At 58.2% G+C, this 24,973-nt stretch overlaps 2 protein-coding genes across 6 annotated transcripts in view; both read left to right on the plus strand.

Moving 5' to 3' along the window:
• ST3GAL3 (ST3 beta-galactoside alpha-2,3-sialyltransferase 3) overlaps nucleotides 1–18,263 on the plus strand; it is a 233,531-nt gene extending 215,268 nt beyond the window's left edge. For 4 of the 5 annotated variants that reach the window (XM_062191125.1, XM_062191127.1, XM_062191124.1 and 1 more), the window contains 3 exons: nucleotides 11,005–11,151; nucleotides 11,344–11,490; nucleotides 18,086–18,263. In XM_062191125.1, the coding sequence (XP_062047109.1) occupies nucleotides 11,005–11,151; nucleotides 11,344–11,490; nucleotides 18,086–18,175 (384 nt within the window). In that variant the 3' untranslated portion in view covers nucleotides 18,176–18,263. Of the gene's footprint in view, nucleotides 1–11,004; nucleotides 11,152–11,343; nucleotides 11,491–16,536; nucleotides 16,670–18,085 lie in introns of all 5 variants that reach the window. The other variant, XR_009865916.1, reaches the window with a different exon arrangement.
• Nucleotides 18,264–21,324: 3,061 nt separating this feature from the next.
• On the plus strand, nucleotides 21,325–24,072 carry ARTN (artemin). Its single transcript, XM_062193306.1, has 5 exons — nucleotides 21,325–21,482; nucleotides 21,671–21,819; nucleotides 23,022–23,148; nucleotides 23,404–23,527; nucleotides 23,603–24,072. The coding sequence occupies exons 3-5, from the start codon at nucleotides 23,089–23,091 to the stop codon at nucleotides 24,070–24,072; spliced, it is 654 nt and encodes a 217-aa protein (XP_062049290.1). The 5' UTR covers nucleotides 21,325–21,482; nucleotides 21,671–21,819; nucleotides 23,022–23,088.
• The last annotated feature ends 901 nt before the right edge of the window (nucleotides 24,073–24,973 follow it).

The following is a 24,973-nucleotide window of genomic DNA, read 5'->3' on the forward strand; positions in this document are numbered from 1 at the left end:
ATCTTCGGCCAGCGCCGCGGCTCAATAGGCTAATCCTCCGCCTTGCGGTGCCGGCACACCGGGTTCTAGTCCCGGTTGGGGCACCGGATTCTGTCCCCATTGCCCCTCTTCCAGGCCAGCTCTCTGCTGTGGCCTGGGAAGGCAGTGGAGGATGGCCCAAGTCCTTGGGCCCTGCACTCCATGGGAGACCAGGAGAAGCACCTGGCTCCTGCCATCAGATCAGCGCGGTGCGCCGGCCGCAGCGCGCCTACCGTGGCGGCCATTGGAGGGTGAACGAACGGCAAAAGGAAGACCTTTCTCTCCGTCTCTCTCTCTCTCACTGTCCACTCTGCCTGTCAAAAAAAAAAAAAAAAAAAACATCTTCAAGCATCCATCCAGTGGGTTCATTCCCCTACCCATGTATTCCCCTTGCCTAGACGCTGCGACCCTCAGAGTCCCTTCTCATGCCAGCAGCACCAGTGTTGCCTAGAAACTCAGCAGGAATGCATTTGGGGTGGGCCCCACTGTAGAATGTGGGGGCGGTGGGCCCAGCGATCTGTTTTCATGCGTCCTCCGAGTGAGCTGAGTACAAGCTCAAAAGCGAGAACCCCCAGGCTTGCAGGATGAAGTTGAGACCAGGCAGCACAGCACTCCACATCCTGGCCACTTCCCACCCCCCGCCTGGGCCTTCCTTGCACCCTGCACGCCCTCCCTATTCTGGCAACCCCACGGTACGCATCCTGCCTCCCAGCTCCCTCCCCAGGGCTGTGCTGGATGCTACTGCTCTTCCAGGCCCCTGGAGGGCAGGAACTGTCTTGCTTATCTCTGAGTCCATCACCTCCAGCGGTGTTTGAAGCATAGCTGGCATGTGTTATAGCAAATCAACGTGGAGACGTGGAGATGAGGCCCTGAGCAGGGCAGTGACTTCTGGGAGGGTCAGGATTCCAACCCGGCCCTTCTGGCTCTTGCTCAGGGCACTTCCCTCTCACCCAGGCCTCCTCCTCCTCTCCCTGCACCCTCAGCCTCTCTCCTGGCCTCTCCCAGGCATCTCTTTCCTCTGTGCCACGTGTGATCTTCTCTCTGCAGCTCCCAGATCCTTCTCCTTGATAAAGCCGGGAGAGCTAAACAGTCCCTGGCGCCCTGCCTCCCTCAGTTGTCTGTCCACAGCACGCGGCCTGCCCCAAGCTGACTCCTCTTTTTGTTCTTGGCTATTCCCAAATATAGCTTTTCAAAAAGGTTTTTTGACCCTCTCCTCATAGCACACATCAAAATAAATTCCAAGTGCACTCAAAAGTAAGATACAAAAATACGACCAAAGGAACTGTTGGAGAAAGTTGAATAGAAGTCAGATCCCAGGGAGGGAATGAGCTCCCCACATACCAGAGTGCTGGAAGAAATCAAATTCGATAACATTATGAGGAATTAAACAAACTTATACAGGCGCATGCACACACACACACACAAAACACATACACACACAAAATAAGCAAAAAGACTGTGCCCTAAGACTTTGAAAGTGTATTTGGGGGGAGGCGGCACCATGGCGCAGTAGGTTAATCCTCAGCCTGCGGCACCAGCATCCCATATGGGTGCCAGTTCTAGTCCTGGCTGTTCCTCTTCCAATCCAGCTCTCTGATGTGGCCTAGGAAAACAGTAGAAGATGGCCCAAGTGCTTGGGCCCTGCACCTGCATGGGAGACCAAGAAGAAGCTCCTGGCTCCTGGCTTCGGATCGGCGCAGCTCCGGCCATGGCGGCCATTTGGGGAGTGAGCCAATGGAAGGAAGACCTCTCTCTCTGTCTCTCCCTCTCTCTGTCTGTAACTCTACCTTTCAAATAAATAAATAAAATCTTACCCCCCCCCAAAAAAAAAAAAAAAGAAAGAAAGAAAGAAAGAAAGTGTATTTAGGGACTAATGTCCCTTCCAAGCAGGGCTTGGAAAACTGGCATCCCAAATCAGAGGACTGGTTTGAGTCTGGCTCCTCTGCCTTTGATCCATCTCCCTGCTAATGTGCCCGGAAAGCAGTGATGTCCAAGTGCTTGGGTCCCAGCCACCCATGTAGGAGACCAGGCTCCTAGCTTTGGCCTGGACCAGCCCTGGCTATTTCAGTTTAGGGGGTGAACTAGCAGATGGAAAGTTTCTCTCTCTCTCTCTCTCTTGCTGTCAAATAAATAAATAAATGAAACTTTAAAAAAAACAACAGTACATTTAGAAACTGTGACAAGGGGTAAATATTATGAGAGTTGACAGGGAGGTCATTAGAACCCCAGCAGGTAACGGGGCAGGAGGATGTGCAGACGACAGGGCAGGAAAGATAAGCAGAAAACAACGGGCATGTGTATCCCCTGCTGGCAGCCAGGGACATGTGGGTGAAGGTCACAGGTTGCCATTGATTGCCCCATGGCATTTGCCAAGGTGTTTAAGTTGTGAGTGCAGGGACAGGTGCTCTGAGGGCTGCTGGTCAGAGCATGAGTGGGGACAAACTTTGGGGGAAGGAGATGGCAGGCGGTACCACGGTCACCTGCAAGGAGGAATGAGCTGCACACAGAGGTTCCTGTCACAGTGCTGTTTACAGCAGCCCATCCGATGCTCGTCATGCAAACTGTGGCGCTGCCGCGGCATGGAGTGTGAATCAGCAGCCAGCCACTCCCCCGCCAGCCCCTGGCTACGAGTGGGGTTGGCGGATACAGTGCTGGGCTCATCCCCTGCCACACACAGCCCACGTCCTTGGCTTCACATCCTTCCTCTTCTGCCTGGTGGGGATCCTAAAGACTCCCCTGCACGGCCATGAGTGGGGTTGCTGTAGGGATTGATGGGGACAGTGCATGTGACAACACTGCCGCTCTGTGCTCACGGTGATGGTCATCACCACTGTCGGGAAGAGAGACAAGCACCAAAGGATTGCCTGCCTGCTGGGCACAGGGCCAGCAGTGAGCATGGCAGGAAGGCGGCAGGGAGGCAGCAGGGCCCCACAGGACGGGCATCAGGCTACCCCTTCCCTCCATCTCCAGGGTGCTTACACGAGCCCCAAGCTCCACAGAAGTCAGCCAGATGGATGTGAGTGGTTCCGGCACCCAGCACAGCACAGCAGTGAGTGTGGTGTGTTTAGTGAATTGAAAATAATTCAGTATAACTGGGGTGTGGCATGGTGCGGCACTGCCCTTAGCTCTGGCGAAAGAGTCATCTGCACTGGCCCACCTCCAGCGTACTCTCTGCCACAGAGGAATGCACAGGGACCCGGGGACAGTGTCCATCCTGGGCTCAGCTGGCCCTGGGAGACCATTAGCAGCTCCTGGAAACTCCAGCATTTCCTGCCAGTGCCACATCTGCCTCCCTCCTCCTAAGAGCAGGATGTAGTTCTCTCCGCACACCCTGAGCCCCAGGGGTTCCAACGCTTGCAGGGGCTGGGACCAGCTATGGACGTGTGAGGTGAGGCGTCTGCACACATACGCACAGTACTCCTTAGGGGGTGGAATGGCACCAGGGCAGGGGTCAGGGGAGGCACAGGCCCCTGAGATCACAACTCTGAATTCAAACCTCACCTTCCAGGTCATGTTCTTCAAGGCAAGATAAACTATATTTTATTTCTTAAAAAAAAAATTATTTATTTGATAGGCAGAGTTACAGAGAGATGGGGAGAGAGAGATTTTCCATCCACTGGTTCACTCCCCAAATGGCCGCCATGACCAGGGCTGGGCCAGGCTGAAGCCAGGAGTTTCTTCTGAGTCTCCCACGTAGATGCAGGGGCCCGGGGGACTCGAGCCATTTTCCACTGCTTTCCAGGCACATTAGCAGGGAGCTGGATCAAAAGTGGAGCAGCCGGGACTTGAACCAGCACCCATATGGGATGCTGGCATTGCAGGCTGCAGCTTAACCCACTGTGCTACAGCACCAGCCCTTTATTTTACTTCTTAACCACTTAATATCTTTATTTATTTATAACTTTCATATTTCTAGACTGCAGGTTTTAGATAGTTGGGTTTGTGGACAGCTGCTTGTAATTCTGTCCCTGGCCCCACAGATGTAGGTGGGCCCGCATGGGTGTGGTCTCAGTGGCTGGAGGTGAGATTGGGTACTCGGAGGGGTCCCCTAAGCTGAAGTGCTTGGAGTTTCCTGAGGACTGACAGCAGCAGAGCTAACGAGAGCCGACGTTGTGCCAAACCTGTTACATGCCCGGCTGTTCACTGTCCTGACGCAGACACCCCGGAAAGGAGGAGCTGGTGTCCTCGTCAGGAGCTTGCCCAGGGCCGCAGAGTCAGCAGTTGGGGGTGGCAGGGTTCAAGTTCAGGCCCATGCTCTTCACTGCCAGCTCAGGCTGCCCCAGTGGGCAGCGGAGAGCCACCGAGGAGTTTAAAGCTGAGCGCACCCAGACCAGACTCGAGCAGGGAGTGTGAACCGGGAGAGGGCAAGGTGGTGTCAGCGTGCCCGGTGTCTGTCACGGTGGCCCCAGGAGAGTCGGTGTCCTGTCCTGAGGCAGCGGGAGTGGGAAGCGTGGAGTGGACCTAGCTGGCCTGCTGGTGGCTGCCACGGCAGCCCATGGCTAATGTCTCCACCCGCAGGCCTCTCAGGCAGAATCGTGCAAGGGGGGCTGGGAGGCCTCACTGCCGAGCCTGGGGGGAAGGCGCTGTCTTCCTAGTTCCCCGCCTTGGCCCCCGCTGTTGTGCTGTTGCGCTGTTGGTTCTGACAAGGGCACAACAGGTTGCATCAGCAGGAGACTGGCGGCTGCACACAGAGCAGCTGTGTCCGGACTTGACTGAGGCGGGGACGTTCCTGGAGGAGGAGGGATTCCAAGGCATGCAGCCCACAGCTGGCCCTGAGGGAAGGTGTGAGCAGGCCAGGCCAGCGGCACTGTGTGGCAGTCGGGGAAGTGAGACGGGACAGGTCTTGGACCAGAGGTGGACACCTGCGGGCACCGGCCTCACGCACTGCAGGCCCGTGTGTGGGTGGCGGGCCTGGCAGTGTCACCCAGCAGCAAGCAGGCCTCCAGTGCCCACTGCCGCCTGCAGGAACCACAGAGAAAGGCTGACTTCCGCCATTCAGGTGCCTGGCTGTGTACAGGCTGACACCAGCCACGCCCTCAGCTTCATGCTCTTGGCTTCTGCAACACTTGCTTGTAGTACTTGTGGAGCTGTGGCCATGGGCCTCAGTTTCCCCACTCCGGAGCTTCTGCAGCGGGCCGGAGAGCATCCTGTGTGCGTGCCTGGGTGCGTCTTTCTAAGGAGAGGAAGCAGGTGGAGGCGTTGTCCGTACTTGCTGTTTTCATGGCTGGGGAAACACAGAAATGCCCAAAGCCCATCTCGGCCTGACTGTTCCTCCTTCCCGATGTGCCCAAGGAAGCCCCACACCAGGACAGTGGCAGGCGGGGAGGAATAAAAGGAGGGCTTGGATCGTGGCCTTGCTGGTTCCCACTGCTCTCACGTGGGGCTCCCTGGGCCCGGAGGCCTAAGCACAGGAGCCCTTCGCTGCAGGGTCCCCACCTCACTGCCAGCACCGAGCACACATGAAGCAGAGCCAGCGAAGGAGCCTGCCTCCACTTACCCACTGCTGCACAGAAGCAGGAAGTCAGGAAGAGCTGCGTGGGGGGGGGGGGGGGTGGCTTCTCACCCCTTCCTGGCCCATGTGACACACTCTAAGCTGCCCACTTAGTCATTTCTCCTCCAGGGAAGGATTAGGAGGTGGGGGGAGAGGCAGTGGTTTTCTCCACCTCCCTGCTGATGAGTCTCCGATTCTGCGAGGGGTCTGAGATAAGCTCCTTGCAGTAGGCCAGGGCCTCCTGTCTTGGGAGGAAACAGGTGCCTGCCAGCTGTGTGTACCCTGCTGAGTCCCCTCCCCACTCCCACCTCTGTGAAATGGGGTGAGGGGTACCAAGTGGCCCTAACTCACCTTGGAGGGCCTGGGGGAGGTCTCGCTCACCTTTAACCCCAGCACCCAGACTTCCTGGGGTCAGAACAGCATTGGTGACATAAATGTTGTGGCAAGACGAACACCCGCCGAGGGGGCTGGACATTCAGGTTTGAATCTCTGCCCAGCTACTTGCAGGCTGTGTGGCTTTGAACGTCTGCTTCATTTGTCCTTGGGAAGTGGCTGAATGTTGAAGAGACATAAATAATGTCTACGCAAACCAGCCTCCAGGCACATGCAGCCCAGCCGTGCCCCTTCCTGGCCCTCCATGTCCCTCCTGAGCAGCCCCTGCACTTTCTTCCCTCTCTTCCGGCGTGTGCGGGGCAGGCACAGGCAGGAACCATCAGTGGGAAGCTGCTGGGGCTGTGCTTGGCACGACCTGGTGCCCGCCGTTGCCAAAGCCCACATCTGGCCCACCCAGCACAGCGGGTCCTGGCTGCCTGAGGCCTTCACCACTTCTCTCCCCGCCATTCCTACCTTTACCCACCACACCCACACTCCTCTCCTGGACATGCAGGAGCAAGGGGAAACAGAGTCTGCTCACGCAGTGTGACCGGGGCTGGGACCCAGAAGGGCCCCTTCTATGAGCTGACCCTTGAGGACAGATGGAATTTTCCAGGGACAGAGAGGTTGTCACAGTGATGGGAGAGACGAGGAGGGGGCTGCAGAGGGTCTGACCAATGGAGAGCCATTTACTGTCACTGAGGCTGTTGAAGATCTTGGGCGAGTGTTATCTCTCCCTTTTTTTTAAGATTTTATTTGGGGGCTGGTGTTGTGGTGTAGTGGATAAAGCCGCCGCCTGCGATGCCAGCATCCCATATAGGTGCAGTTAAGACCCAGCTGCTCCACTTCTGATCCAGCACCCTGCTAATGGCCTGGGAAAACAACAGAAGAGGACCCAAGTGCTTAGGCCTCTGTACCCATGTGGGAGACCCAGAAGAAGCTCCTGGCTCCTGGCTTCCATTTGGCCCAGCCCTGGCTGTTGCAGCCATTTGGAGAGTGAACCAGAATATGGAAGATCTCTCTCTGTCTCTGTCTCTCCCTCTCTGTAACTTTGCCTTTCAAATCAATAAGCTAAACTAAGTTTTATTTATTTGAAGGGCAGAGTTAAAGACAGAGGTCTTCCACCTGCTGGTTCACTCCCCAAATGGCTGCAACAGTCAGGGCTGGGCCAGGCTGAAGCCAGGCACCTGGAACTCCATCTGCATCTCCCACATGGGAGTGGGGGCCCAAAGACTTGGCCACGTTCTGCTGCTTTCCCAGGCAATTAGCAGGGAGCTGTATCAGAAGCATAGCAGTGAGACCAGAACCAGCACCTATGTTGGATGCTATAGCATCACAGGTGGCTGCTTAGCTCCCTGTGCCACAACACCAGCCCTGTCAGATGGGGCTTGCTGGCCCCCAAGCTCTGATCTGCTGTGGGCGGTGGTGGTGGGTGATCTGTTGGTACTCGGCCATCTTGGTTAGGGAGGCAGAGGCAGCCCCTTCGAGGCACTCATTCCGCACCTGCTGAGTCAATGGATGGAATTCACAAACTTATTGTGTGTGTTCCAGTCACTTTTTGGGTGTTGAGCCAGATGCTCAACATAAATTGTAATGTACATTTTAAAAATTATTTTATTTATTTGAAAGACAGAGGACAAGCAGAGAGAGAGAGATCGTGCATCCTCTGTCTCACTCCCCAAATGGCCACAACAGCCATGGCTGGGCCAGGCCAAAGCCAGGATCCTCATCCAGGTCTCCCATGTAAGTGCAGGGGCCCAAGCACTTGGGCCATCCTCTGCTGCTTTCCCAGGCTGTTAGCAGAGAGCTGGATCAGAAGTGAAGCAGCCAGGACTTGAACTGGCACCCACATGGGATGTCAGTGTCACAGGCAGCGGTTTTACTTGCTGTGCCACAGTGCTGGCCCCATAGTGTACATTTTTAATGAACTTTTTGAAGACCCTTTTTATGCATGGATTTCCTTTTTTTTTAAATAGGTTTTTTAAAAGATTGATTTATTTTGCAAGTTGGAATTCTTTTCAAAAGAGAGAGAAACCAAGAGAAAGAGATCTTCCATCTGCTGTTTCACTTCCCTGATGGCCTCTGTGGCCAAGGCTTAGCCAGGCCAGTGCCAGGAGCTTTTTTGCACCAAAATACCTTAATTCCATTTTCAATTAACTTTTTAAAGATTTATTTATTTATTATTTGAAAGATTGTCAGAGATAGAGGGAGAGACAGAGAGCAAGAAAGGTCTTCTGTCAGCTGGTTCACTCCCCAAAGAGCTACAACAGCCACGGCTGCACCAAGCTGGAGCCAGGGGCCAGAGACTCCATCTGGGTCTCTCATGTGGCTGTTGGCAGGGACCCAATCACTTGGGCCATAATCTGCTGCCGTCCCAGGCAAATTAGCAGGGAACTGTATCAGAAGCAGAGCAGGGGCCGGTGCTATGGTGTAGCAGGTAAAGCTGCTGCCTGTAGTGCCAGTATCCCATATGGGCACTGGTTCGAGCCCCGGCTGCTCCACTTCTGATCCAGATCTCTGCTGTGGCTTGGGAAAGCAGCAGAAGATGGCCCAAGTCCTTTGGCCCCGGCACCCACTTAAGAGACCTGGAAGAAGCTACTGGCTCCTGGCTTCAGATCAGCGCAGCTCCAGCCATTGCAGCCATCTGGGGAGTAAACCAATGGATGGAAGACCTCTCTCTCACTCTCTGCCTCTCTGCAATTCTGTCTTTCAAATAAATCAATAAATCTTAAAAAAAAAAAAAAGTATAATCTTCATGAAGGAAGGAACTGTTTAAAAAAAAAAAAGAAAAGAAAAAGAAAGAGAGCAGCTGGGACTTGAACTGGCACTCCAGTATGGGATGATGGCTTTTCAAGCAGTGGCTTAACCTGCTGTACCATGACCCCAGCCCACCGTGTGAGCTTTTTGAAGTCCTCTATGGAATCAAAAGAACCAGAGGATCAGTAGGCACTGGAGAGGTGGAGGAGGAGGAGGAGAATCCAGAGTTCATCTCCAGGCTTTCAGTTTGGAAGGGGACAGGAGCCGACTGGGGGCACTAGCAATGATCTAGATGGCTGCCAACAGAAGACTATCACATGAATTACGGGATGTCCGTGTGGCAGAATTCTGACATACTGATGTTTCATGTGTCATGTAACCAAACCTCTGTTGTAAACTTTTGGATTTTTTATGTGTTTTTTTTTTCACTTTTATAAATAAGAATATGATAAAGAGCTTTTTTAAAAAAAGATTTATTTAGTTATTTTAAAGTCAGAGTTACACGGAGAGAAGAGAGGCAGAGAAGGAGAAATCTTCCATCCACTGATTCATGCCCCAAATAGCCGTAATGGCTAGAGCTGAGCTCATCTGAAGCCAGGAGCTTCTTTCCAGGTCTCCCACGCAGGTGCAGGGGCCCAAGGACTTGGGCCATCTTCTACTGCCTTCCCAGGCTACAGCAGAGAGCTGGATCGGAGGTGGAGGAGCCGGGACTCAAACCAGCGCCCATATGGGATTCGGGCACTGCAGGCGGCAGCTTTACTCAGTGTGCCACAGCACCAGCCCCGATGAAGAACTTTTTATAAAAGTCTTTACCACTCTGATTACTTTCAGAAAGGAAACTTTGGAGGCATAAGGTGTAAACAGCTTTGAAGCTTTTAATACACACTGTCAGATCTCTTTTTAGAATGTCTAGACCAAATTTTATTCCTATAGCAGTGTATGCACAAACACACCCACATGCATATTTTAGTGGATAAAAAGATAGTATCTTATTACTTTAAATTTATGTTTATTTGAAAGGCAAACAGATATCCCATCCACTGGTTCTCTCCCAAATGCCTGCGATGGCTAGAAATGGGCCAGGCCAAAGCCAGGAGCTAAGGAGCTCGAGGCAGCGGGGACCCAAGTGCTCGAGCCATCATCTGCTGCCCCCCAGGACGCACATTAGCGGAGGCTGGTGTAAGAACAGAACCGGGACTCAAACCCAGGCACTCAGATACGGCTGTCATCCAAAGCCGCATCTTAACAGCTGCACTCAATGCCGCTCCCACTTCCTTAAGTCATGTTTTTGTATCTCTCCATAAAGGATTATTGTTTTGTCCCTGTAGATCTCACATATCTCTCTAAGTTGATTGCTTAGAAATTCGATGTTTTTTGGTGTGGTTGTAAATGGGACTTCTCTTGTGTTGTTTCAGGTACACTACATTGTTTTATATGTGCTAAGTTCAGTTGATTCTTTTAAGTTTTCTGGGCAAATAACAACCCCACTGGAAGTAACACTGCAGTTAGGGCCCCTGGCTTGGTGATGCCTGAGGGGTGGGGCTGCGGCTTTGCTACAGCGCCAGCTCAGGAGCCCGGTGGTATCTGGGGGAAATGGGAGGAAGGGATTCATCCCCAAGCTTGGGGTCTCCCTGCAGAGGGCAGTAGAAGGCCCAGGGCAAGGTGCTGAGGGAGCTAGCGATAGAGAGTAGTCCAAGTGATTGCCTTCAGGTCCTGGTCAGGAAGGGCTCACGTACTGAACAGCAGACCAGAGAGTTGTTCCCGTGCTGGATGCAAGGAAGCCCTGGCCCTGGAATGGACACGGGCATCCGGTTTCAGGGCCGGTGCCTCTCCAGCATGACACCACATTCTCCAAGGGCAGAACAATCCCATTTTAGAGTTAGAGAAACCCAGAGAGCTTGTCCCCCAGCTGTAGTCCCCAGCAGACCAAGTGTGCATGTGGCTGTGCCATGCCATCCTGGCTTACACCCTCACTGTTTTTCAGGCTCAGTTGACTGAGAAGCAGCAGAGGGCCCGGAGTGAGCCAGCAGAGGAGATAGGAGAGGGGGCAAGTCCCTGGTGGGCCCTGAGCTGCTGCGGGGTGGGCGGTGGTGGGACAGCGGGACCCCCAAGTCTTCCTGTTGGCCCAAGAGCCCCTTAGGTGAGAGCAGCAGCACTCTGGACAGTGTCCCCTGCCCTGCAGCACCCTTTGTGTCTTCCATGTCACATCCCGTGTCCCCACCACAGGCCCCAGTGCCCCGTGGACACCTCATGCCCCTCACCTCATTCTTCGAGTATTTGCCCCAATGCACCTTGGACCCTGCCACCTACCCAGTCCCCTCCCCAGCTGTGTGCCCAGCTCATGCCCTCTTGTGCTGGGTCCACAGAGTGCATCGGACGGCTTCTGGAAGTCTGTGGCCACCCGGGTGCCCAAGGAGCCCCCCGAGATTCGCATCCTCAACCCGTATTTCATCCAGGAGGCTGCCTTCACCCTCATCGGGCTGCCCTTCAACAATGGCCTCATGGGCCGGGGGGTGAGTCCCGGGATCCCGCGAGAGGGAGCAGGAGAGCTGGCTGGCGGTGTCTTGGGAAGGGAGAAGGGCCTGGGGCGGCCACGTGGGCAGAGGGTTCAGGCCTTGGGAAGGGCGCGTGGCCCTGGGGGCCCAGCTGAGGGCTCAGCCCTCCCACAACTGCTGTCTCACGCCTGCTCTCCTCCCCTCGTCCAGAACATCCCGACCCTTGGCAGCGTGGCAGTGACCATGGCGCTACACGGCTGTGATGAGGTGGCCGTCGCTGGCTTTGGCTACGACATGAGCACCCCCAACGCACCCCTGCACTACTACGAGACCGTGCGCATGGCCGCCATCAAAGAGGTTCGGGGCTGGGCATGGGGGGGCAGGTCCTGGGCACAGCTGGGAGGGGGAGGGGGCCTGCAGGCACAGAGGCCCGAGCGTGCCCTGCAGAGCTTCCCAGGAAGGCTTGCCCCACCCTCAGCTAAGTGGGTTCCAGGCAGGTCCATCCCGCACACAGGCCTCTGGCCACTGGTACCCTACGTGCCCATCTCCCTAGCCCTTCCCCCACCCAGCGCTGAACCTGGCATCCCCTTCCTCAGCCTCTGCCCTGGACTTTTACCCCAAGCCTCTCCCCCCACCACCACCACTGCCATTCTCCTCCTCACTGCGCTCCCAGCCACCATACCCGAGTCTGGGCACCAACCCAGGGTCACCCTCAACCTGCAGGTCCTGCCTTCCCCAGAGGACCTCCCTGCCCTTCACCCGACCCTGAAGGAGCACAGCCTCTCAGACCCCCGAAGGGCCCCTGGGCCTCCTCCACCTTCCCCTGGTCACCCAGGTGGCCTCTGTGCAATGCTCCCAGCTCCTGCATCTCCCTGCACAGTGCAGATCCCAGCTGGGAGACCAGAGCCCTCTTCCACACCTTGGTGCCTGCCACTGGGCCCCCCACGGATCCCAGCCTGAGGCTGGAAACCTCTGCTCCTCTGCCCCGTGTTGGTGACTGCGGGTGTTGGTGGAAGCAGCCCATCTGTGCAGACCCCAGTGCCCATAAACCCAGGCTGTGGTCTCGGCTGGCTCCTTCCTGCTCCCTGTCTCTCTACCTGCCCCACACTGCCCTGGGCCAGAGCTCCACCTGCTTCCACCCCACCCACACTGCAGGCCCCTGTGTGCTCTGCTTGCCTTTGCCCCTCCACAGCCTGGCTCTCCTGACTTGTCACCACTGCCTCCAAGGTCCCCAGTGACCTACCTCACAGCTGCAAATGCAGTGGACGGGTCCCTGAACTCCTCCCGCCCAGATGTCTCAGGGGTTGGCGCGCGCACCCTCCCCTCTCAGTCTCTCACGGCGTCTGCTCCCCTTTGGGAAGCAGCAGCAGCAGCCGAGGCTCCACCCCAGCCTACCTGCCCTGCTTACCGGCACCTTCCCCAGGAGACTCGCATCCCACCCAAGGCCTCCATTATCATCCACCCTGAACTGGGCTTTTTGGTTTGGTCTTGGTCTATGCAGCCTGCTCTCACAATGCCGTGGACGACAGAACCTTACGTCCCACGGTCCCAGAAGCTGGGAAATGCAAAACCAAGGTGCTGGCACGTAGGGTGCCTGGTTCATAGACAGCCATCTGCTGGCTGCAGCTGCTCCACCAAGACAGACGAAGGTCGGGGAGCCCTCTGCAGTACCCCCTGGGAGGGCGCTAATCCCGCCCACTGAGGGCTCTGCCCATCACTCTGGGAGTTAAGCTTCGGTGGCTGAGTTCCGGGTGGACATGGACGTTCTTCCAGTAGTAGATTCGCCAGTATCTTCTTGCTTCTTTGTCCCCTGCCAGCACCCACTCCAAACTGCTCCCACAGCTTGTCTCTGCCTCCTGGTTTCTATTTTATCTTTGTTCTCTGACTTACTCCTTTTGGATTTGTAATTTCTATTAGTTTATTGGAAAGAGCCCTTTCATCTGCTGGTTCACACCCAAATGCCCACCCCTCTCACATACTCCTTTTATGTGAATTTTGTATAAAAGCTTTAGGTGAGGACAGGCGTGTGGGGCAGCGTTGAAGTCACCACTGGGATGCCCACATCTCACATGGGTGTGCCTTGTTTGAGTCCCAGCTGCTCCGCTTCTGATCCAGCTTCCTGCTGATCATGCCCTGGGAGGCAGCAAGCCTCAAGTGCTTGAGTCCCTGCCACCCACTTGGGAGACCTGGATAGAATCCAGGCTCCTGCCTTCAACCTGACCCAGCCCCAGCTGTTGCACACATTTGGGGAGTGAACCAGTGAATGGAAGATCTCTATCCATCTGTCTCTCTGCCCTTCAAATAAAACAAAAATAAATAATTTTAAAGGAAAAATATTGAAGTAGAAGTTTTAGGCAGAATATGAGAGGTAGGTAGTCAGCGCTATGGCATAAGCAGGTAAAGCCACCACCTGCAGTGCCATCATCCCATATGGGCGCCGGTTCTGGTCCCGGCTGCTCCACTTCTGATCCAGCTCTCTGCCATGGCCTGGGAAAGCAGTACAAGATGGCACAAGTCCTTGGGCCCCTGCACCCACGTGGGAGACCCTGAAGAAGCTCCTGGCTCCTGGCTTCAGATCAGCTCAGCACCGGCCATTGCAACCAATTGGGGAGTGAACCAGCGGATGGAAGACCTCTCTCTCTCTCTCTCTGCCTCTGCCTCTCTGTAACTCTGCCTTCCAAATAAATAAATAAATAAAGCTTTAAACAAAAAAGAAAGAAAGAGATGGAAATACAGGCATAGCAGGATCATAAAGAGCTTTGTCTGCTGCTGTAGGGAGTTTGGACTTGATGCTGAAGGTACAGGCAGGCCTGGGGGAGTTTTGGGCTGCAGATAGCGTGGAGTAGGGCCAGGGGGGCTGCACAGTGAAGAGGAGGGGGTTAAGACAGGAACAAAAATGAGTTGGGAGGCAGCAGTCAAGGCAAGAGGTAATTCCTGAACCAGACCCTTGGCCATGGTGATGAGAAGACAGGCAAGAAGCAGGATGTTAGATGCCAGGGAAGAGCTGGAAGGGCACCAGCTGCCCCATGCTGTCTCTGACGCTGCCCCTTTCCTCCCATCTGTCACATCTCTGGTTCCACCATCACAACAACCTGTGGCTCTGGGGCTCACATACCTGCCGCGTCACCCCACACACAGAGCTCTGCAGAGCACGTAGGTTCTGAAGTCAAGCGGCCTGGGTCTGGGAGCTCGGGTCAGAGCCTGGCTCCCAACCTTGCCTTCCTTATCTGTGATGGGGACAAGAACAGCACCCACCTCCTGGAGTTTGGGGGAGATGGGACATAATAATGAGTTTAGAAAAAAAAAAAAGAGAGAGAGAGAAAGGCTCTGGCACATAGGAAGCACTCATAAATGATAGCCCCACCTGTCTCTGTTATCCACCAAGCCCCTGGATGAACATTCGCTGCAAATGCTGCTGCCTGGGTTTAGAATCCCTGCCCAGGGACCAGAGCGCCCTGGCCTCCCACTGCCTCACCTTGTTCAGCTCCCCAGGCCCAGCAGGAGTGTGGGGGGTGTGGGGACTGAAGGCTGGGCATGAGGAGGGAATGGCACAGGAACTCAAAGAAAATAGGAGCAGAGAAGAATCAGGAAGGTGCAGCGTCGTGGAGACCAAAGGAGCAGCACTTTGAGAAGGGAGTGTCCCCAGCACAGAAGCCAGTGGCCACAGCCTCCGAGAATGGGGAGCGGCAGGCAGGGCCCTTGCAGACAAGGACACCTGGGAGAGAAGGGGGCAGGGAGGCAGGGCAGCAGCTGGAGGGTGAAGGGGGCTGGGACAGGAGTCTGGCCTGGGAACGGAGGTGTGAGTTGTGAGCACAGCCGTTCGTTCAGATCCAGGGAGGGCGCTCCTGGGAGTGCCCAGAGAGGGCAGTGTTGACAGCTGGGCGAGGGGCAGCCCTCCTGAAGGCAGGGGCCGTGCAGGGTGACTGCGGAACCAGCATACTAGAACCCTGCCCCAGCCGGTAGCCAGAGCTCCCGGAGACGAAACCCTGTCTGCCTGGAGGGGGAGTTAGGAAAAGAGCAGGAGAGCCACCCCCCCAAGGCTGACCATCAGTGTAGAGGACAACATAATTCCCAGGTGCCCGTCACCCTCTCTCCGCAGTTACCAACACATGGTCAACACAGCCCCCATGTTCCTCCTCTCCTGCTCCCCACGCCACCGGTGTCTTGGAAATAGGTCTCAGCCACAATCTCGTTCCAGTCACAAATACTTAACGAAGTTTCTCTAACAGACAAGGACTATACGTTTTTTCACATCTTTAAAAATGTAACGGTAATTCCTTAACATCATCAAACATCCAGTCATCCGCTGAGCTTTTGTTAGTGGAGCTAGGTGGAACAGGTTCTTGTCTTTGTGCAAGAAAGGATTCAGACATGGGAGCGAGCAGTGGTAAGCAAGGCAGCATCCGTCAGAACGGATGGGACAGAATCCGAGAGTGCCCAGTCACTCCCACTGGGGAAGGCGAGGTTACATGGTCAATGGAGAGAAAACACCTGCAGGCACAGGAAAGGGCTGAGCCCTGAGCACGCGGTCTGCATTCAGCCTGGGGCTTATAAGAGCACAGGGTCCAGTCCTTCCCCTCCCCCTTCTCCTGGACAGAAGGTTTGCTGGGTGTGAATTGGGTGAAATTCCTCCCAAGGTTTCACTGCTCAGTGCTATCAGCCTGGGGGGCCCACCTGAAGTGCCCTGTGGAAGAGGAGCTTCCCCTTGGGAACGTTTTATTGCCCAATGTTATCAGGCCAGGTAACCCATTGGGTGCTGAGGAGAGGACCCCTGGGGAGCTTTCTTTGGGGGGAAGGCTGAGACCACCTGTAAAGTTATTGGGGTACAGGCAGGACTTTGTAGTGTGAAGCACTGGGCTGCTTCCAAGGTGAGCTTCTGCAGACGCTTTTTTTCCATACACACAGGCTCATTTCTGACTTCCTGCCTCACATTTTCTTTTTTATTTATTTATTTATTTGACAGGCAGAGTTAGACAGTGAGAGAGAGAGACAGAGAGAAAGGTCTTCCTTCCGTTGGTTCACCCCCCAAATGGCTGCTACGGCCGGCGCACTGCACCGATGCCGGGAGCCAAGTGCTTCTTCCTGGTCTCCCAAGCACTTGGGCCATCCTCCACTGCCTTCCCGGGCCACAACGGAGGGCTGGACTGGAAGAGGAGCAACCAGGACAGGACCGGCGCCCCAACCAGGACTAGAACCCGGGTGCCGGTGCCGCAGGCAGAGGATCAGCCAAGTGAGCCGCAGCGGCGGTCCTGCCTCACACTTTCAACCCTCAGTGACTCCTGGCAGGTGCATTGGGTTCCTTCTCCCTCAGGGGAGAGGTGATGGTGTGGGCTAAGTGAATCGTGGCCCTGCCATTCCTCCCAGCCTGCTTCCTTTCCAATAACATTTAGTTTCATTCAACAGATACTTCCTGAGCACCTACTCTGTGCCCAACAATCCCTGCCCTCAGAGAAAGATGGTGAGCCTGAGGCCTGAGTCGTCACAGACCAGGGGTGAATCACCCCGGGTCTGCACCAGACAGAAGGCAGAGCCGCAGGTGTGCAGAGAGCGTGGAGAGGCAGGCGGCAGAGTTCAAGGAAGAAACGGCCACTGCCTGAGTGGGGGCCTGGGGGGCGCTACGACTGAGCATGTGGTCAGCACAGGACATTGAAGGGGCTGTTCACAGCAGAGGAATTTTGCATATGAGTGCCTGAGATCCGGATTTGGAAAGGTCTAGAAGGTTGGAGAGGGTTGACTGGGTCAGAATAAGGGGTGGGCAAGCCAGTAAATGTGGCTGTGAATACAGTTACCGCGGCTCAACCCAACAAATGCAGCAGGGAGGCTGGCTGGGGCCACGCTGTGGCAGGGCCCGACATTCATTCCTTCATTCATTCAGTGGAGCCTTTTCCATTTTCTGAGAGTCCTCAAAGCTTTCTGGTGAGAGGACTGGGGATGCGAAGCCACCCCAGGGCCTGTGTTGTGGCACAGCAGGTGCAGCTCCAGCATGCCATATCAGAGCGCTTGTTCAAGTTCTGTCTGCCCCACTTCCATCCAGCTCCCTGATGGTCCAAGTGCTTGGGCCTCCTGAACCCATGTGGGAGACCTAGATGGAGTTACAGGCTCCTGGCTTTGGCCTGGCCTAGCTCTGGCCACTGTGGCCATTTGGGATATAAACCAGTGGATAGATCTCCCTCTCTCTCTGTCTCCCTGTCACTCTGCCCTTCTAATAAATAAAACACATCTTTAAAAAGAAAGAAAGAACCCTGTCCTAGACCAGGAAGGCCCTGGAAGGTAGCCTCTTCCTTGTAATTCCCGTACTGTCAATAAGACTGGCCTCGTAGCAATTTTGAAATCTACAACAATGTTATTAATGACATTCTCACTACACAAAATACGTATGTGAGGTGATGGCTGTATTAAACAGCCTGATTTAATTATTCCACACTGTATACATATGTCAGAATATCACATTGCACTCCATCAATACATACAATTATGACTTGCCTATGAAAAATAAAAATGTTGACTGAGGATCCGCCTCTTCTCCTTGGGCCCCTGGCCCTTGATCTGGTAAGCAGGACTTCGTTAGCTGCCCAGGCCTGGAGAGCTGATGAGATCTGTGTCAGGCCATAGAAGGGTTCAGCCCCTGTGCCGCAGGGTGCACAGGACTCACCCTGCCCTCCAGGGACCAGACCAGGGCTGAAGTCAGAAGGCACAGGGTCCTTCCTCCAAGACATGGGAAAGGTCAGGAGATGTGGTTCTGCTGGGGCAAGGAGCCAGCTGTGAGGTTAGTTTCTCCAAATCTTGGAAGAAGGAAAAGTGGCAAGCAGCAGGGGCAGAGTAGGCCCCACTGACTGCGAGCGTCTGCCCCCGACCCCCCATTTCCATGGTCAGCACCAGTGGGTAGTGACTGGAAGAGGCCACCGAAGTCCCCAGGCGGCCCACCTGACCACTTCTCCATCTTCCCTTCCAGTCGTGGACGCACAATATCCAGCGAGAGAAGGAGTTCCTACGGAAGCTGGTGAGAGCGCATGTCATCACGGACCTAAGCAGCGGCATCTGATCCGTGGCCACCGAGGCCCAGACCCTACCAGGAACAAGCAGCAGCGGCCGCCGCCTGCACGGGAGACTTCAGACCCAGCGACGGACAGTGCCAAGAGCCCCGGGTGGTGAGGCCTTGGCGGGGCAGCCTCCGAGGCCAGCACTCAGCCTCCCTGCCAGCCTGGGTCCTTGAAGCCAGAGGCCAGGAGGCCACTGGCTGTGCCCAGCAGGCCCAGCATGCAGGAGGTGGGACATTGGGCAGCAGGGCTGCTGCCAGAATCGTTTCTCCAATCAGTGTTTGGTGTATTATCATTTTTGTGTATTTGGGTGGGGGGAGGGGAGGGATAATTTATTTTTAAATAAGGTTGGAGATGTCAAATTCGGTCCACTCTCTGTGCAAAAAGAGGCCCCTCCCCCAAGAGGGCCCCTCAGGCAGTGGTACCAATAAGCTCCCTCCCGTAGGGGAGGAGTGCCATGACCGGCCTGTACCCTGCGGCAGGCCACGGGGCGGTGGGCAGGATCTCGTGCTAGGGCCCTCCAGCTCATGGCACTCTGGCCTTTCTTGGCCAGTGGGAGGGGAAACGCTAGAGCCATCCCTTGGGAGCCACCAGGGCAGCCCCTGGGCTGGAGCAAAGAATCTTGAAGTGCAGTAGGCGAGGCCCCTCCCAGCCTTTGGGGGATGGCTGCCCACCCCAAGCTGCGCTGATCCACAGGACGGGGCCCTGGGCCCGGGCTGACCAGCTTGTGAAACGTCTGGGTTCAGCAATGAGACAGCCACGTCGTCCAGTTCTGCCTTTAGCCCGGACCAGTGGGAAGCGAGGCACAAGGCTCTTGCCCAGGCTGTGGCAGCCCAGGCAGCCCTCGTGGAAGCAATAAAGCTCTTCCCTGACGCTGGGCTCCCTCTGCTTTCTCTGATTCCCTGAAAACAGGAACCCGAGGGCTCAGCACTGCACTAACCCCAAAGGCCTTCTCTTCAGCCCACAGGCCTGCCCAGGTCAGCTATAGGACCTGGGTGGCCCCCTGGAGGCCTCTGTGCCCCATAGTCCTGTATTCCCTGCCTTAAGAGAGACTGACCAGAGGTACCATGCACGCCCCGGAGCTCCTAGTACCTTCTGGCGGAGCCAGGGCTTTGACGCCCATAGCCGTGGCTCTGCAAACACAGAAGGGGCCCCCTCACCCCCGGCACAGAGGCTCCCAGACCTTCCCCTCCCTTGCCGCAGTACCCAGCTATGCTCTGGAAAGGGCACGCCCTCTCCCCTCTGCCCCCTCCTGCGTGGAACAGAACAGGAAGGCACACAGCCCAGCTCTAGGCATCCCTGGGGAGTGTCAGAAATGACACCCCCACACCTTACCCCCTTAGAGCCCAAGAATCTGATCCCTCCCTCCCTCACCCCTCTTCTCCCACCCCCAGTCCTGGTCAGGCCAAAGAGTGTACATCTTACACCTGCCCTGAGAATATGGTGTGAGCTTCCTGCCAGACACTCCTGCCCTGGCAGCAAGCGGAACAGCTGGCGCCTGCACCTCTCTCCTGCCTACCCCACCCAAGAGGTCCAGGCAGCTCCAGGCGCTCCCACTGGTGAGCCCTAAGGACAGGGGCTCCTGGCTACACCTAGGACCAGCAGCTTCCACACCCTGTGACTGCCAGCTGAGGGGGTCGGGGCCCAGCCACGCCTCCACCTCCTGGGATGGCACGCCCCAGAGATGCTCCTGCCCCTCTCCCAGGGGGCCCCAGCTCCCAGGATACACCCTCTGCACCCAGACACCCACACACAAAAGTGTGCTCTGGATGCAGCCCGTGCAGCCCTAGGCTGAAGGGGGTCCCAGGGAAGCCGCTGGCCGCTGGCTGTGGGAGGTGGGAGGAGGCGACAGAGCAAGCAGCTCACCCCTGGGGGCCGCGCTGAGCCGGGCCTCCCATCACTGCCAGCAGTTTCCTGCCATCAGACCTCTCGTCCCCACCCCCACCCGCACGAAGCTGCTCTCATCAGAGCTGGAGTTCTGAGCCCTGGCCAAACCTCAGAATCACCTGTGCAGATCTGGACCACCGCAAGATTCTGACTGAGTTCTGTGGTGGCCGGGTGCGGGTAGTTTGGGAAAGTCATAGCCAGGGTCCAGCTGGTCCCCACACGTTCCCCTGGCCCTCACATCCGCTCCCACAGCTCCTAGTTGTTTCCAAATCGCCATTGCCAGCCCACCTCTGCACTTTGCACCAGGCTACAAATTCACCTGCAACCCAGCATTCCAACACTGAACTCTTGAGCCAGGGGGCCCCAGCTCCCAGGATGCACCCCTTTCGCCCAAACACCAGGGCCAAAAGCACACCTTTGGCCTCCGTTCTCCGCCCCCCGCCCCCCGCAATTCAGGCTCTAATGAGTTATTTCTATGCAGCCAGTGCAGCCCCAGCCGCCTCCCAACAGTGGCTACACCCGCGCCTCTGTCTCCACGCCAGCCTCCCACTACAGCCAGAACCACCCCTCAGAATGCACCGTTCAGCTCAAAACCCTCCCGGGGCCCCGGGACCACAGCCAACCTCGGCACACTGTTTCCCCGCCCCCACCCCACCTTCGGGACGGCCACAGTTAAGTCTGAAATGCTACCCTCCGGCTCCTGCTTCAAGCCTCAGCTCAAATGTTCCTCCTCCGCGACTCTCCCCTTCTCCGGCCCGGGGCACCCACTTCCACAGCTCCGCCCTCGGTGCGCAGGGATGGTGGGTTTGCATGTGGGTCCCTCCTCCAGTTCCCCGGGCAGCTCGGGAGGTGAGCGGCGAGGCGACCCGAGCAGAGTTGGGGCCCTGAGGGCCGAATGCCGGCCGCGTCGGGTGCAGCGGCGGGGCCGAGAGCGGGACCCGCCGTTCTACGCGTCCCAGCGGGCGGCGGCCGAGGCAGGGACCGGCCCGGCCCTCCCTCCCACCCTCCCCCTCCCGCCCGCCCTCGGCCAGCCTCCCGGCTCTCCACTTCGCGTGTCTATCAACTCTGAACTCCCAGTTTCCGCGCCTCGCCGCCGCCCCGCGCTCTCCATTCTGCATCCGGGGTCCTGGCCCAGGGCCCACCCCCAACCTCGGGGCTCCTAGCTGAGCCCCAGGAGAACCGGAGCCGGCGGGCGGAGTGGCCAGGTGAGCCCTGCAAGGTGGGGCGGGGCGGGGGCGCTCCGGGCCCCACCCAGGGATCCGGTGACGCCGGGGCTGGAATTTGACACCGGACGGCGGCGGGCAGGAGGCTGCTGAGGGATGGAGTTGGGCTCGGCCCCCAGACACGGCCCGCGGGCTCCACCAGCAGCAGGTCCCTCGGGCCCCAGCCCTCGCTGCGACTCGGGCTCGGAGCCCCACACCCGAGGTAAGGCGACTGCTCAGCCCAGCCCTGGACGGACGCTTCTGGGGCTGGGGGCAGTGGGCCAGACGGTCTCCCTCCCCATCCTGGGCCCCCAGCGCAGCTCTCTGGCCCACCCTGCCCCTCCAGTCGCCTGTGGGTCTGTGCTGGCCCTGCTGGCCTGCTGTAATGTGAGGCCCCCGCTGCCGCCGCAGGCCACAGACCGGCTGCCAAGGCCACACTTCGGGCTAGAAGAGGTGCTGCCAGGTGCACAGCCCTGGGCATGAGCCTTTTGAGCTGCGGGGGAAAGCCCAGCGCTGGTCCTTGGAACGGTGCCTAGGAGGACACGGCACCGACCCCCGTGGTGAGTAGCTGGCTGGGGGAAGGGGGCCAGGCCAGGGCTGGAGGACCTACTGGCTGCAGACCTCCAGGAGGGGGCTGTAGGGCCTGAGCTGCCCTTAGGGATGTGCTCCTGGGCTCCCCCTAGTGCAGAGGGCACTTGGGGCCGCCTCGCCTGGCCTTTTTCTTCCATCTGTGGGAAGTCATCTGCCTCTTCTGGGGGTCCCTGCATCCAGTAAGCCAGCAGGGGCACACTGGCCTTAGAGAGCCATACCGGGGAGGCCTGAGGACAAGTGTGCCATCAGTGTGTATGAAGGGGCGGGGCAGATGGTGACAGTTGGGACCCAGCTAATGAGGGTCAGGAAGTCTGGCGGGCTGGGGAGGCTGGCTGGGATAAGGATGACTCCAGGGTACAACTAGGATCAAAGTGAGGCTGCCAGGCCCCCCCGGAGGCCAAGCGGGGGTCAGACAGGAACCAGCTCCCAGGGTGGCAGAGCTCTCAGAGACCAGGCTGGTGTGGGGGCCTAGGTGGCCCTCCTGGGCTGAGGGTATGGAAAAGCCCACCACCCCCACGTGGAGTCTGCAGGCTTAGCAGACTCTGCCCCCTGGTGGCCACAGGAGGCCCCGGCTCAGGTCCCAAGTTTTCAGAAGGCCCATCCGTGAGCCCTCACCATCTGCTGGCTCCTGAAGGACACCTGTGGTTCGAAGACAGGACTCCGGGAGCTGTGGGGACAGAACAGAGAGCCAGAGCAGCAAGGGGCAGCAGCACAGGCTGAGGTCTGGGCCTCACTGTCATCAGATAACTCTCGGGATGCCCCGCACGCGCCCTTGTTCTCCCGGCCTCAGCTTCCTCCCCTGCAGCCCTCAGCCCTCCGTGGGAGCCGGGGTCCCCAGCAGCAGAGCAGCCGCAGCCCTGCAGCACAGAGCAGGAAGCCTTTGGGGAGAGAGGACCTCCACCCCACCCCAGCCGTGCGGGTGCTGCCCTGTGACCTTAGACAATCTCCCTTGTCTGCACCTCTGGAAGAGGAACTAAACCACTGACCTCCGGCGCTGTGAGGGGATAGTTGCCCGCACCTAGCACTCTCAAGCCGGCTCTCAGGGCAGCCACCTCCCCTCCTGGGCCGGGTACAGCTCTCCCAGCCCCTGGACCCTCTCCTAGAGAGACAGGTCGGGGGATGACCCCCTTCCACCACCCCCAAACCATTCATTCATCTCTCAACTTGCAAGCTGCTCGGAGCAGAGGGTCGGGGAGCAGGTCCACACACGCTGATGGGAGCTCCTGGTGTTGTTGGAGATGGAACTCGGACTCCGAGGCTCTTCGGCGCTGTCCCCCTGCCTCGTGCCTAGGCGGCAGGTGAGTGCCTCTCCGGGATCCCCACCGTATTGATCAGGCAAGGACCAGGACTTGGCCTGGGCAGGGGTCTGATGTGAGAGGGGAAACGGCCAGGGAGGAGGGACCAGGAGTAGGAGAGAAGGAGCAGGCTCCCTCCGCATGGTCAGTGCCCTGCCCTGACGCCTCCCTTGCGCTCCCGAAGTCAGGAATCCCATCACGCTCGCCCCGTGCTCGCCGTCCCGCGCCCACCAGGGTGCCCTCTTTCTCCCCGCGCAGCCTGCCCTGTGGCCCACCCTGGCCGCTCTGGCCCTGCTGAGCAGCGTCTCCGAGGCCTCCCTCGGCCCCGCCCCCCGCGAAAGTCCCGCGCCGGTCCTGGCGCCCCCCACCGGCCACCTGCCGGGTAGGTGAGAGGGCGAGGGGGCGGGGCAGGGGGTGACTGGCCTGGGACACCGCGCGTGACTCCGTCTCCTTCCAGGGGGCCGCACTGCCAGTCCGTGCGGAGGAAGAGCCCGGCGGCCACAGCCCCCGCAGCCCGCGCCGCCGCCGCCCGCGCCGCCGCCGCCGCCACCACCCGCGCCTCCCCGTGGGGGCCGCGCGGCGCGCGCGGAGGCCCGGGGGAGCCGCGCGCAGGCCGCGGGCTCCAGGGGCTGCCGGCTGCGCTCGCAGCTGGTGCCGGTGCGCGCGCTGGGCCTGGGCCACAGCTCAGACGAGCTGGTGCGCTTCCGCTTCTGCAGCGGCTCGTGCCGCCGCGCGCGCTCCCCGCACGACCTCAGCCTGGCCAGCCTCCTGGGCGCCGGGGCCCTGCGGCCGCCGCCCGGCTCCCGGCCCGTCAGCCAGCCCTGCTGCCGGCCCACGCGCTACGAGGCCGTCTCCTTCATGGACGTGAACAGCACCTGGAGGACTGTGGACCGCCTCTCCGCCACCGCCTGCGGCTGCCTGGGCTGACAGCGCCCCCGCCCCGCCCTCCGGGGCTTGCGTGCTGGACCTGGCCCGCGCCTCTCGCTGCCTAGGACCCGCCTGCTGGAGACTTGGGCCGCAGAGCCGAGGCCCCAGCCTGCCCTGGAGAGATGGAGGGACAGCGGATCAGGGCCATCACCCTACCGATCCCGGCCCTACAGACACCCGAGACCTCAGCTGTGCAGACCTGAGGGTCCACTTCTCAGACTCGCCCTGGCCAGGCCACGGACTGGGAGCCCTCGCCTGGAGAGCCCAACCCCGACACACTGGGGTTGCCGCCGGTGGCTGTGCTGGAGCTGCCCTTGTGCTCACTTGTGGGACCTGGGCCCCTATTTATTACTTCTAAGTTATTTATTTACCTCTGTGGTTTGTCAGATCCTTTCCTGGGCTGCGGGGAGTGGGGAGTGGGTAGAAGTGGCTGAGTGGAAGTCTGGGCCGGACCCTCCCCCTGATACCCTGCTGGCCTATCTGGTCCCTGCCTCCACTCCACACCCCCCAGCCGCACCCCTGCCAGCCCCTCTGGCACTGGAGGCATGGAGCACAGGCAGAATGGGTGGCACTGGCACCATCACTGGCCCCGTCCCACCCGCTGCTCAGTCCCCAACATTTACCTGTGGGGAACAAAACGCAGAGCCTCCTGTGGAGACAGCCCTATTCCAGCAGCCTCTGGCATCTTCCAGGGCCCTGCGTGGGGGGTGAGGTGGCAGAGGACCACACACTGCCGTACCCCTCTGCCACTGCTCAGTGTCCCACCATCCAGGGCACTGTCGTCTAGAAGGCACCCTGACAGGTGCACACACTGCCTGCATTTGTAGGTGGTGCCCTAAGTGGGGCTCACTACCCTCCTTCCGTGGAGCAGCCCAGAGTAAGAACACCGGAAAAGAGGCTG

This window comes from Lepus europaeus, chromosome 5 (assembly GCF_033115175.1).
Source record: "Lepus europaeus isolate LE1 chromosome 5, mLepTim1.pri, whole genome shotgun sequence".
NCBI lineage: Eukaryota > Metazoa > Chordata > Mammalia > Lagomorpha > Leporidae > Lepus > Lepus europaeus.

Bases quoted from the DNA above. Each gene is read 5' to 3' on its own strand.
- ARTN (XM_062193306.1), top strand. From the start codon at position 23,089: ATGGAACTCGGACTCCGAGGCTCTTCGGCGCTGTCCCCCTGCCTCGTG. The intron at 23,149-23,403 runs GTGAGTGCCTCT...CTCCCCGCGCAG, and splicing joins GCCTCGTGCCTAGGCGGCAG to CCTGCCCTGTGGCCCACCCT. The intron at 23,528-23,602 runs GTAGGTGAGAGG...GTCTCCTTCCAG, and splicing joins CCCCACCGGCCACCTGCCGG to GGGGCCGCACTGCCAGTCCG.